Consider the following 13,371-nt stretch of genomic DNA (forward strand, 5'->3'; position numbering starts at 1 on the left):
GGAACTTTCCCCTGTATCTAACTCAGTGCTGTCCCTGTGCTGGGAGTGTTTGATGGGAATGGTGTAGAGGGAACTTTCCCCTGTATCTAACTCAGTGCTGTCCCTGTGCTGGGAGTGTTTGATGGGAATGGTGTAGAGGGAACTTTCCCCTGTATCTAACTCAGTGCTGTCCCTGTGCTGGGAGTGTTTGATGGGAATGGTGTAGAGGGAACTTTCCCCTGTATCTAACTCAGTGCTGTCCCTGTGCTGGGAGTGTTTGATGGGAATGGTGTAGAGGGAACTTTCCCCTGTATCTAACTCAGTGCTGTCCCTGTGCTGGGAGTGTTTGATGGGAATGGTGTAGAGGGAACTTTCCCCTGTATCTAACTCAGTGCTGTCCCTGTGCTGGGAGTGTTTGATGGGAATGGTGTAGAGGGAACTTTACTCTGTATCTAACTCAGTGCTGTCCCTGTGCTGGGAGAGTTTGATGGGAATGGTGTAGAGGGAACTTTCCCCTGTATCTAACTCAGTGCTGTCCCTGTGCTGGGAGTGTTTGATGGGAATGGTGTAGAGGGAACTTTCCCCTGTATCTAACTCAGTGCTGTCCCTGTGCTGGGAGTGTTTGATGGGAATGGTGTAGAGGGAACTTTCCCCTGTATCTAACTCAGTGCTGTCCCTGTGCTGGGAGTGTTTGATGGGAATGGTGTAGAGGGAACTTTCCCCTGTATCTAACTCAGTGCTGTCCCTGTGCTGGGAGTGTTTGATGGGAATGGTGTAGAGGGAACTTTCCCCTGTATCTAACTCAGTGCTGTCCCTGTGCTGGGAGTGTTTGATGGGAATGGTGTAGAGGGAACTTTCCCCTGTATCTAACTCAGTGCTGTCCCTGTGCTGGGAGTGTTTGATGGGAATGGTGTAGAGGGAACTTTCCCCTGTATCTAACTCAGTGCTGTCCCTGTGCTGGGAGTGTTTGATGGGAATGGTGTAGAGGGAACTTTCCCCTGTATCTAACTCAGTGCTGTCCCTGTGCTGGGAGTGTTTGATGGGAATGGTGTAGAGGGAACTTTCCCCTGTATCTAACTCAGTGCTGTCCCTGTGCTGGGAGTGTTTGATGGGAATGGTGTAGAGGGAACTTTCCCCTGTATCTAACTCAGTGCTGTCCCTGTGCTGGGAGTGTTTGATGGGAATGGTGTAGAGGGAACTTTCCCCTGTATCTAACTCAGTGCTGTCCCTGTGCTGGGAGTGTTTGATGGGAACAGTGTTGTTTATGTATCTGCCCGTACATTAGAATTGTATTTCATTCAGAAGTGATTGTGAATTGTTGGTTTTTTTTTCCTTCAGGCTAATGTATAAACTATATCGATGTCTCAGTTTTATCACTGCCTGATCATAGAGCTGCAATAAACTGTGTCATTAGAGGGAGCAGTTTCTCCCGACTGTGTTTGTGTGTCTCTCTCCCTGAATATCGATCCATTTCGGGATGGTGAGTGCCTGAGAAGGAAACGTGCAGGGGGTCACCTCCCCGTGTATCTGCTGCCCTTGTCCTTCGAGATGGAAGAGGTTGTGGGTTTGGAAGGTGCTGCCTGAGGATGTTTTGGTGGATGGTACACACTGCTGTTCCTGAGCGTCAGTGGTTGGGAGGATTGGAGGGTTGTGGGGCCAATCACCCGTGGGCTGCTTCGTCCCTGGATGGTGTGGAGCTTCTTGAGTGTTGTTGGAGCTGCCCCCCCCCCGTCCAGGCAAATGGGGAGTATTCCCTCACACTCCATGTAAAGGGCGGGAGAGGCTTAGGGTGCAGTCAGGAGGCGAGTTACCTGCTTCAGAATTCCCAACCTCTGACCCGATCTTGTTGTCACTGTATTGATCTGGCTGGTCCACTTGAGTTTCTGGTCAATGGTAGCCCCCAGGATATTGATAATGGGGAGATTGCCTGATGGTAACCACATTGAATGTCAGGGGGGAGGTGGTGGTGGTGGTTAGATTCTCTCTCAATGGCGTCCCTGGGGTGTTGATGTTGGCTGGGGGTGGTTCAATGATGGTAACACCATTGAACATCAATGGGCAATGGTTAGATTGTCTGTAACTGCTTCTGTCCCTGTGGGAGCGGCGAATGGAGCCAAACTTTGTGGTAACCATCAGTGAACACCCCACATTTTGACCTTACAAAGGAGGGAAGGTCATTGCTGGAGATGGTTGGGCCTTGAACACTACCCTGAGGGGCTCCCGCAGAGATATCCTGGAGCTGAGATGACTGACCGTCCAACAGCCCCAACCACCTTCCTGTACGCCAGGTAGGATTCCAACAGCAGAGAGTTTTTCCCTGGTATCCATTAATTCCTTGATGCCAACTTGGTCAAACCCTGCCTTAGGGGCAAAGATAGTGTCACATCACTCGTTCTATCTCTCTCTCTGAGCTCTGTCTGTCACTGAGCTTTCTCTCTGACCCACCTACCCTCTCTGTCCTCAACAATTGACAGTCAAGGGCTCAGCACACTACAACAACAACAACTGATATCAGGGGTTCAGCATGGGTACAGCTACTACTGATGGTCAGAAAGATGCTGCAGGTTCACGGGGAGTGGGCTTGGGGGAAAATCGGTGTGTTATCTGGACAGGAAGAACATGTGGGGCTAAGGGGTTCAGCTCCCACGTGCGAGTGAGTGAATTCTGACGCATGCACTCTGACGCAGAGAGAGAGAGACGTGGACACAGAGGGAGATGGGCAGTGCTGACAACGGAATATGCGCTGTGATCGAGGGAGTGGACTACGCACACCCCACGCAACCACACTTTCCCAGCCTCAACTGCCCTCTCTCCATTTATCCCAACCAGAGAGGGGAGCTAGGAGTGTTCACACAGGGTCTCTAAGACACCAATACTCATCGTCAAAGCAAGTACCCTCAAACTACTAGATCCTGGCCTCACCACCCACTTCACCTTCACTAAGATGGAGTACTCAGCTAATGGTCGGATACTTGGTAGTGTGGATGAGCAGAGGGATCTTGGTGTCCATGTACACAGATCCCTGAAAGTTGCCACCCAGGTAAATAGTGCTGTGAGGAAGGCATATGGTGTACTGGGCTTTTATTGGTAGAAGAATTGAGTTCCGGAGTCCTGAGGTCATGTTGCAGTTGTATAAGACTCTGGTGCGGCCGCATCTGGAGTATTGTGTGCAGGTTTGGTCGCCATACTATAGGAAGGATGTGGAGGCACTGGAACGGGTGCAGAGGAGGTTTACCAGGATGTTGCCTGGTATGGTAGGAAGATCGTATGAGGAAAGGCTGAGGCACTTGGGGCTGTTCTCATTGGAGAAAAGAAGGTTTAGGGGAGATTTGATAGAGGTGTACAAGATGATTAGGGGTTTAGATAGGGTTGACCACAAGAACCTCTTTCCACGTATGGAGTCAGCTATTATGAGTGGGCATAGCTTTAAATTAAGGGGTGGTAGGTACAGGACAGATGTTAGGGGTAGATTCTTTACTCAACGAGTCGTGAGTTCATGGAATGCCCTGCCAGTAGCAGTGGTGGACTCTCCCTCTTTATGGGCATTTAAACGGGCATTGGATAGGCATATGGAGGATAGTAGGCTAGTGTAGGTTAGGTGGGTAACATCGAGGGCCGAAGGGCCTGTACTGTGCTGTATTTTTCTATGTTCTATGGCCAGGGATACAGAGAGACCAATGGAATACCCATGGGATCACGGATATGAGGACTAAGAGTAGCTGTGGTCATGCTAAGACTAGAATGGTCAGCACTGCCCACTATCCAGCCCAAACGGTAGATCCACTGTGTAGATTCCACCTTTGTGAGTACCAAACGCGCACAGCTAGAGGAAACCCATCATCTTTACCTGCAAAAATTCACCAAGGAAGAAGAGAATCCTCTTCCTGGATGTAACAGGTGGGTGCAAGGCCATCGGGGAGCTCTAGCCCAATGTTTACAGGAAGACCATCCGCTCAGAGCAAGTAGTCAACAGCAAACCATCCCAAAACCCACAAATGGAGCTAGATTAGATGACTTACAGTGTGGAAACAGGCCCTTCGGCCCAACACGTCCACACCAACCCGCTGAAGCACAACCCACCCCTACATTTACCCCTTACCCAACACTACGGGCAATTTTAGCACAGCCAATCCACCTGACCCACACATCTTTGTGACCGTGGGAGGAAACCCACGCAGACATGTGCAAACTCCACACAGTCAGTCGCCTGAGGTGGGAATTGAACCCGGGTCTCTGGCGCTGTGAGGCAGCAGTGCTAACCACTGTGCCACCCCGAACTGCATCAGAACATTATTCAAGTGAGCCGCGACGTCCTGCCAGCCCGCAGGAACGATGCAGAGCAGGAGAGGAATATCTACGCACCTAAAGGAGCACCTAAAAAGCACAGTCCTACACGATAGACCACAACAGGAAGACCCACCACACCCAGACACGCTGGCCACCCTGCCATACATTATGGACATATCAGAAATCACCAGCAGATGCCTGCAATCCTTGGGTATCATGACAGCCAACATACCAACCACCACAATATAACAGCCCCTAACAAATATAAAAGGATCCCACATCCACAACCAACGGGATAAATATTATTGACAAAACACCATGTCAGTGGGAGGGCACGGTGGCTCAGTGGTTAGCACTGCTGCCTCACAGCACCAGGGTACCAGGTTCGATTCCAGCCTTGGGGGTGACTGTGTGGAGTTTGCACATCCCCCCTGTGTGGGTTCCCTTCGGGTGCTCCAGTCTCCTCCCACAGTCCGAAGATGTGCAGGCCAGGGTGAATTGGCCGTGCTAAATTGCCCGTGGTGTTAGGTGCATTAGTCAGAGGGAAATGGGTCTGGGTGGGTTACTCTTCGGAGGGTCGGTGTGGACTGGTTGGGCCGAAGGGCCTGTTTCCACACTGTAGGGAATCTAATCTAATCTAAAGACTTCCAAAAGGATGACGTGGGGCTAACAGGAAGGAGATTAGCTACCAGGGTACATGAACACCAACTAGTCACCAAGAGACAAGACCAGCTATTGTGTGTTTCCATATACACAGGCAACGAAGGACACCAATTCGACTGGGATGACATATCATTCCTGGTTCTGGATTAGTGGTGCTGGAAGAGCACAGCAGTTCAGGCAGCATCTGAGGAGCAGCGAAATCGACGTTTCGGGCAAAAGCCCTTCATCAAGAATAAAGGCAGTGAGCCTGAAGTGTGGAGAGATAAGCTAGGGGGGGGGGTGGGGGTGGGGAGAAAGTAGCATAGAGTGCAATGGGTGAGTGGGGGAGGGGATGAAGGTGATAGGTCAGGGAGGAGAAGGTGGAGTGGATAGGTGGAAAAGGAACTAGGCAGGTCGGACAAGTCCGGACAAGTCATGGGGACAGTGCTGAGCTGGAAGTTTGGAACTAGGGTGAGGTGGGGGAAGGGGAAATGAGGAAACTGTTGAAGTCCACATTGATGCCCTGGGGTTGAAGGGTTCCGAGGCGGAAGATGAGGCGTTCTTCCTCCAGGCCTCTGGTGGTGAGGGAGCGGCGGTGAAGGAGACCCAGGACCTCCATGTCCTCGGCAGAGTGGGAGGGGGAGTTGAAATGTTGGGCCACGGGGCGGTGTGGTTGATTGGGGCGGGTATTCTGGAGATGTCCCCTAAAGCGCTCTGCTAGGAGGCGCCCAGTCTCCCCAGTGTGGAGGAGACCACATCGGGAGCAACGGATGCAATATTACTGGGTGTGCATGTAAACCTTTGATGGATGTGGAAGGCTCCTTTAGGGCCTTGGATAGAGGTGAGCGAGGAAGTGTGGGACATGCCAACTAGAAACAAGCACGGGAATTTCTGGAAACCTGACACTCAACACGTAACTCCGTTAACAAACGTGTAGAGTTGGATCCCATATCCCAACCACTGAGAAACAGAACCAGCAACAAAACCCCAAAACATCAGACCATCTCATTGGTTTGATGTCATCCAAACATTAAAATTCAAATTCGATTGGATTTTGGTATCTTGGGGCATAATTTAAGCTGTTTGGCTGAGTTCAAATTTGTTGTGTACCATGGTAACATAGCTTCAGCTATTTGTGTCACAAACGAATGTTATAGAGTCAAACAGAGTGTAAACAGACCCTTCAGCCCAACCTGTCCATGCTGACCCAACCCAATATAGTCCCACCTGCCAGCACCCGGCCCATATCCCTGCAAGCCCTTCCTATTCATATACCCATCCAGATGCCTCTTAAATGTTGCAATTGTACCAGCCTCCACCACATCCTCTGGCAGCTCATTCCATACACGTACCACCCTCTGAGTTAGGTCTCTTTTATATCTTTCCCCTCTCACCCTAAACCTATGCCCCTCTAGTTCTGGACTCCCCCACCCCAGGGAAAAGACTTTTGTCTATTTACCCTATCCATCCCCCTCATGATTTTATAAACCTCTATAAGGTCACCCCCTCAGCCTCTGACACTCCAGGGAAAACAGCCCTCGCCCATACAACCTCTCCCTATAGCTCAAATCCTCCAATTCTGGGAGCATCCTTGTAAATATTTTCATTGACATGTTTCACCTCTCTTCCACACCTACACCTTCAGACCACCTAGAACAGTGACGCAGTCCCTACGAGCAAACGTACCAGCCCAGCGAGCCAGTCAGAAACCTCACACAAGGTTTCATCGTTAGCCATTCCCTGGAATCATTCTTACCAGGAATGGGGAGGTCCCTGACTAGCACAGGATCGCCATGATGGGACAGCATGCGGAGGAGATTTACCAGGATGTTGCAAGGCACAGAGCCATTCCGCAGTGAGGACAGACTAAGAAAGGCTTGGCTTGTTTTTCTTCGAGGAGGAGGAGTTGGTGGGGGTCTGGTGTGCTTCCACTTAATAAAAAAGGGTCTATGATGCAACTTCATGGGAAGGGGCAGGGGTGCTTTGAGGGAAAACTATTTTCACCCAGGACATCTGAAACCCACTGCCTGAAGGCCTAATAGAGGCAAGAACCCTCAAGCAGAACTTGTGAGTAATAAAGAAAGGCCATGCAAGGTTATAGGCCCAGGGGGAGGTCATGTTACAGCTGTACAGGACATTGGTTAGGGCCACTGTTGGAATATTGCCTGCAACTCTGGTCTCCTTCCTATCGGAAGGATGTTGTGAAACTTGAAAGGGTTCAGAAAAGATTTACAAGGACGTTGCCAGGGTTGGAGGATCTGAGCTACAGGGAGAGACTGAACAGGCTGGGGCTGTTTTCCCTGGAGCGTCGGAGGCTGAGGGGTGACCTGATAGAGGTATACAAAATTATGAGGGGCATGGATAGGATAGATAGGCAAAGTGTTTTCCCTGGGGTCAGGGAGTCCGGAACGAGAGGGGCATAGGTTTAGGGTGAGAGGGGAAGGATATAAAAGAGACCTAAGGGGCAACTTTTTCACCCAGAGGGTGGTACGTGTATGGAATGAGCTGCCAGAGGATGTGGTGGAGGCTGGTACAATTGCAACATTTAAGAGGCATTTGGATGGGTATATGAATAGGAAGGGTTTGGAGGGATATGGGCCGGGTGCTGGCAGGTGGGACTAGATTGGGTTGGGATATCTGGTCAGCATGGATGGGTTGGACCGAAGGGTCTGTTTCCATGCTGTACATTTCTGTGACTAAATGGGATGAGAGCAGATGGATGGTTTTTGACCAGTTTTGACGCGATAGCCTGAAGGGAGTCTCTCCTTGTTGTGGAAATCCGTGTTCTTACGGCAACGATCCCAGGGGGCTACATCCTTGTCCCATCCTGAATCCTGGTGAGGGATTCCATCTCTATTCCCTGTTTCTGGAGGTAATCTGTTCCCACAACACGTATCCAGTAGGATGCTCACTAACACCCCCACTCCCCCCAACAGTTACATTGACCCCACCTTCCCAGATCAGATGAGCAGTCCATCCCATTCCCCCCCCCCCCCCCCAAGTCTCTCATCAGTTCCAGCCGTCACCTTCCATCCTCGTGTCTCTGATTCGAGTCCCGCTGGCCCGGTAAAACAGATCTCCCCTCCTCTGCCAGCATTGTGCAGGGACCGTCCCATCCCTGACTGGTCAAATCCTCCCACCCCTCCTGAAGCTTCCTCCCACCCCTCAAAGGTCCCGAGAAGGCTAAAGCAATTCAACATGTCCACAATGGAGCAATTTGAGAGCTGTGAACGTAGCCAACATAATCTAAAGACCCCCCTCCCATGCTGGTGATACAGACTTCCAGCCTCTTCCATCAGGCAGAAGATACACAAGTTTGAACCCCTATACCATTTGATTCAAGGACAATGTCTTCCCCGCTGTTGTCAGACCTCTCATGTATTAGAGTTGATCTTTCTCTGTAGCTGTAACACTATGTTGTGTGCACTGTTCCATCCCCCCGGCGTACTCACGTAAGGTAGGAGCTGATGGATAGCACACAAAATAATACTCTTCACTGTCACTTAGGATGTGACCGTAATAAATCAAATCAATGGCACCTTGCCACGTAATTCCAGAAGGTGCCAACATTTGCTCACGCGCCAAGGTCCTAGACATACCCTCCAAATGAAGCAGCCTTTCAATTGTACATCATTCAAAGTGCATTGTCTGCTCGCAATGCCATCTCCTCCATGTTCAGTGACATCAAACACACACCGGGTGACCGCTTGGCCAAGCTCCTCCGCGGGAAGGACTGCCCAGTTCCCGGCCATTTCGATAAACAAGCCTTGCCCTCGCTATTTTCCCCGCGAGGCACTGAGAGCAGAGAGTAGCACTGATGTTGGACTGGGGTGGGCAAAGTTAACGACCACACAACACCAGGTTAGCGTCCAGCAGGTTCATTCGGAAGCACTAGTTTTCGGAACACTGCTCCCTTCGCCGGGTGGTTGCGGAGCAGAAACGTAAGACGCAGAATTTATAGCAAAAGACGTTTCATTTCAGTTGCAGCATTAGCACAGTACAGGAAGAGGCCCCTTTGGTCCACAAAGCTGTGCCGAACGTGATGCTTAAAATTAAACCAAACCCTTCTGCAAGCCCATGGTCCAGTTCCCTCAATTCCTTGCACATTGCTGTGCTTGCCTGAAAGTTACTCTAACGCCCCGACTGTATCTGGCTGCACCATTCCCCCGACAGTCCCTTCCTGGGACTTACCACTAGATGTAAAACATTTGCCCCTCACATCGCCTTGTGGACTTTCCAACCCTCACCTTAAATGCACCCACCATCCTAATAGGCATTCCAACTCTGGGAAAAAGATTTCACTGTTCAATCCTACGTACGCCTCTCATAATTTTACAGACTTTGCAAAGTCTCCCTTCAGCCTCTACAGCTACAGAGAATAAACAACCCCCAGTCTTTCTGGCCCCTCCTTATAGCTCATACCCTCTAATCCTGGTAAACCACCTATCCAAAGCCTCCACATCCTTCCTGTGGTGTGGTGAGCAGAAGCGAACGCAGTACTCTAAGTGCAGCCTAACCAAAGTCTTATGGAGATGCAACATAACGTCCTGACTCAATGCCTAGAGCATGCCCTAGTCCTCCTTTCCCACCCTATCTACTGGCATCGCTATTTTCAGGGAGCTAGGGACTTGAACCCCAAGTTTCCTCTGTACATTATGACCTCCCTGATACGACATTGAGTTCGAAACCGGAGTGCAATCTAATGGCTTTTTTTGTTTAAAATACAACTCCAGCAGAGCTGAACTATTTTTCCACATCAGTCATTAACACCTATTGGACATCTCAATCACTCCTTTTCCCATCATTGGCACGACCTGTGTCTTCTGCTGCAGGTTTCTCTACAAGCTGTTGTACACACCCATCCCCACCGCCAGCAACTCGATCAGCAGTGTAAAAAACTTGCAGCACGGTCTTTTCCCACAGGTGCTGCCAAACCCGGACTGGATTCTCCAGCGATCGCAGCGCTCATTTCACATCGGCAGAATGGACCTTTGACAGGAGAGTACGGGGAGGGCAGGCAGCAGCAGAGAACGGCCACCGCTCCCCAGTCTCCACATGCCCCCCCCCGGTTCGATCACACTCGGAGCACTATGTGAAGTTCCACAGTTTACATCATCCCCTCAGTTAGACCCACACAAGGAGCACCGTGCACAGTTCCCCGGTCTCCCCTCGGTCAGACCCCACACTCGGAGCACCGTGCACAGTTCCCCGGTCTCTCCCCTTGGTCAGACCCACACTCGGAGCACCGTGCACAGTTCCCCGGTCTCCCCTCGGTCAGACCCCACACTCGGAGCACCGTGCCCAGTTCCCCGGTCTCCCCTCGGTCAGACCCACACTCGGAGCACCGTGCACAGTTCCCCGGTCTCCCCTCGGTCAGACCCCACACTCGGAGCACCGTGCACAGTTCCCCGGTCTCCCCTCGGTCAGACCCCACACTCGGAGCACCGTGCACAGTTCCCTGGTCTCTCCCCTCGGTCAGACCCACACTCGGAGCACCGTGCACAGTTCCCTGGTCTCTCCCCTCGGTCAGACCCACACTCGGAGCACCGTGCACAGTTCCCTGGTCTCTCCCCTCGGTCAGACCCACACTCGGAGCACCGTGCACAGTTCTCCGGTCTCCCCTCGGTCAGACCCACACTCGGAGCACCGTGCACAGTTCCCCGGTCTCCTCTCGGTCAGACCCCACACTCGGAGCACCGTGCACAGTTCCCCGGTCTCCCCTCGGTCAGACCCCACACTCGGAGCACCGTGCACAGTTCCCCAGTCTCTCCCCTCGGTCACGCGGAGCACCGTGCACAGTTCCCCGGTCTCCCCTCGGTCACGCGGAGCACCGTGCACAGTTCCCCAGTCTCCCCACGGTCACTCGGAGCACCGTGCACAGTTCCCCGGTCTCCCCTCGGTCAGACCCACACTCGGAGCACCGTGCACAGTTCCCCGGTCTCCCCTCGGTCAGACCCCACACTCGGAGCACCGTGCCGTGACCGTTCGGCCGCACCACAAACTACAACCCTGCAGCAAACGGCTTTTGGTTTCCTCGCTTTTATTCAGAGCTGTCCCCCGTGTTCCAGAAACCCGTCCGTGAGCGACGGGGCCAGAGATACAGAGTGGGACAAAACGCACTGCTTTCCATATAACCATCACGACAGAGACTCGCTCACCTCGTCAACCCCACACCCCTCCCAGCGCCCGCCTGTCCCACGACCAGACCAGAGTCGGGGGTTAGCACTGACCCTCTGAACTGCCCCAGGCGAGCACATTCACTCCAATAAAAAAATACCCAACGCAACGTGACCACGCCCTGGTTGAGACTGCACAGGGCTTTGGGGGGGGGGGGGGGGGGGGGGGGGGGGGGGGGGGGGGGGGGGGGGGGGGGAGAAGGTGGGGGGAGCGGGGACTGGAGTGTCATCCTCATGGCAAGGAGGTGCGGGGTCACGGGAAGAAGGTGGGGGGGGGGGGGGGGTGGGGGGGGGGGCGAAGAGTGTGGGGACCCGGTGGGAATCGGAGTGTTATCCGGACGGGAAGGGGCGACGGGGAGGGAATTGGGGGAATTATCGGGACGGGAAGGGGTGACGGGGGGGAAGGTGAGGGAATTGGGACGGGGGGCAACTATTGGGACGGGAAGGAGGTGCAGGGTCACGGGGAGAAGGTGGGAGTTGTGTTGCGACGGGGAATGTCAGACAGACAGCACGGAAGGGGGGTGAGGGGAGGGGGGTGAGGGGAGCGGGGTCCCAGCACCATCCCCACCCACCCCCCCTAGCCCCACGCTCGCTGAGCACACACGGGGAGCGGCCGTCAGACGTGCGAGCGCTGGTGCACGGACAGCGAGGAGGAGGTGGAGTAGGACTTGGAGCAGAGCGCGCACTGGAAGGGCTTCTCGCCAGTGTGGATGCGCCGGTGGTTGAGCAGGCTGGAGGACTGGGCAAAGGCCTTGTGGCAGGTCTCGCAGCGGTAGGGCTTCTCGCCGGTGTGGGTGCGCTGGTGGTTGAGCAGGGTGGAGAGCTGGGTGAAGGCGCGGCCGCACGCCTCGCAGCGGTGCGGCTTCTCGCCCAGGTGGATGCGCTGGTGGTTGAGCAGGGTGGAGAGCTGGGTGAAGGAGCGCTCGCACAGCTCGCACTGGAAAGGCTTCTCGCCGGTGTGGGTGCGCTGGTGCTTCAGCACGTCCGAGGACTGGCTGAAGGCGCGGCCGCAGGTCTGGCAGCGGAAGGGCTTGGGCCCGGCGCCGGGAGCGGGCTGGGGCTGCTGCTGCTGCTGGGCGGGCGGCTGCTGCACCTCCTTCTCCTCCTCGGAGTGGACCCGCCGGTGCTTCAGCAGCTTGGAGGAGGTGGCGAAGGATTTGCCGCAGGCGCCGCAGCGGTAGGGCCGCTCGCCGGCGTGGGCGCGCCGGTGCATGGCCAGCGAGGAGTCGTAGGCGAAGCGGCGGTGGCAGACCTCGCACTGGTAAGGCCGGTCGCCGGCGTGGCTGCGGCGGTGCACGGCCAGCTCGGCCGGCCGCGAGAAGCCGGCCCGGCAGACGTCGCACAGGAAGGGCCGCTCGCCGGCGTGGCTGCTCTGGTGCAGCAGCAGCTTGGAGGCGGTGCTGAAGGCTTCGCCGCACGCCTGGCAGCGGTGCGGGGGGGAGGGACGCCGCCGCCGCTGCCGGGAGGGGGCCTCTGCCGGTTCCTGCTGCTTCTCCTCCGAGGACGCCTTGGAGGAGGAGCGGGTGCGGCGCGGCTCGGCTTGGGCCCGGGCGTGCACCCGCTGGTGGGCCCGGGGCGGGCGGGCGTGCCCGCGGCAGTGCGCCCGCAGGTCCGAGGCCTGGCCGAACGACTTGCTGCAGACCGGGCAGCAGTGCAGCCGGCCGTCCAGGTGGAGGCGCTCGTGCACCAGGAACCAGGAGAGCCGCAGGAACGACTGCTGGCACAGCGGGCAGGTGAAGGGCCGGCCGCCGGGGCTGGTGCTGCTGCTGCTGCCGGGGGAGCCCGGCCTCTCCCCCTCCCCGGGTTCCGGCTCCCCCTCCTCCTCCTCTTCCTCCGCTCCCTCGCCCTGCGCCGCATCCCCGGGCTCGCCATCGCCGCCACTCTCCCCTCCACGCTCCGGCTCTGAGCAGGGAGGCCCCGGGGATGAGGAGGGCGGGTCCGGCTCCGGGCAGCGCTCCTCCGCAGGGAGCTCTCGGCGTCCGGCCGGCTCCGAGCTATCCCCCTCCGGTGGGGAGTTGGCGAACGGGGTCTCCATGCTGCGGTCAGGATGGTCCGGAGACGGGTCTGAAACACAACAACAACAACAACGCACTCCGTTAGATTCCAGGCTGTAACTCCCTCCCGGGGTATCTGTTATTCTGTATATAAACCCCACCCCGAACCCCTCAATTAGATTCCAGTCTGTAACTCCCTCCCGGGGTATCTGTTATTCTGTATATAAACCCCACCCCGAACCCCTCAATTAGATCCCAGTCTGTAACTCCCTCCCGGGGTATCTGTTATTCTG

The 13,371-nt window shown here is 54.9% G+C and overlaps 1 protein-coding gene across 1 annotated transcript; it reads right to left on the reverse strand.

Moving 5' to 3' along the window:
- Positions 1–11,615: 11,615 nt before the first annotated feature.
- Positions 11,616–13,144, reverse strand: LOC132837349 (zinc finger protein 501-like). Its single transcript, XM_060857014.1, has one exon. It carries the CDS (start codon positions 13,117–13,119, stop codon positions 11,701–11,703), a length of 1,419 nt encoding a protein of 472 aa, XP_060712997.1. The 5' UTR covers positions 13,120–13,144; the 3' UTR covers positions 11,616–11,700.
- Between the last annotated feature and the right edge of the window lie 227 nt (positions 13,145–13,371).

Source organism: Hemiscyllium ocellatum, chromosome 49, assembly GCF_020745735.1.
Source record: "Hemiscyllium ocellatum isolate sHemOce1 chromosome 49, sHemOce1.pat.X.cur, whole genome shotgun sequence".
Taxonomy (NCBI): domain Eukaryota; kingdom Metazoa; phylum Chordata; class Chondrichthyes; order Orectolobiformes; family Hemiscylliidae; genus Hemiscyllium; species Hemiscyllium ocellatum.

Bases quoted from the DNA above. Each gene is read 5' to 3' on its own strand.
- LOC132837349 (XM_060857014.1), bottom strand. From the start codon at position 13,119: ATGGAGACCCCGTTCGCCAACTCCCCACCGGAGGGGGATAGCTCGGAG.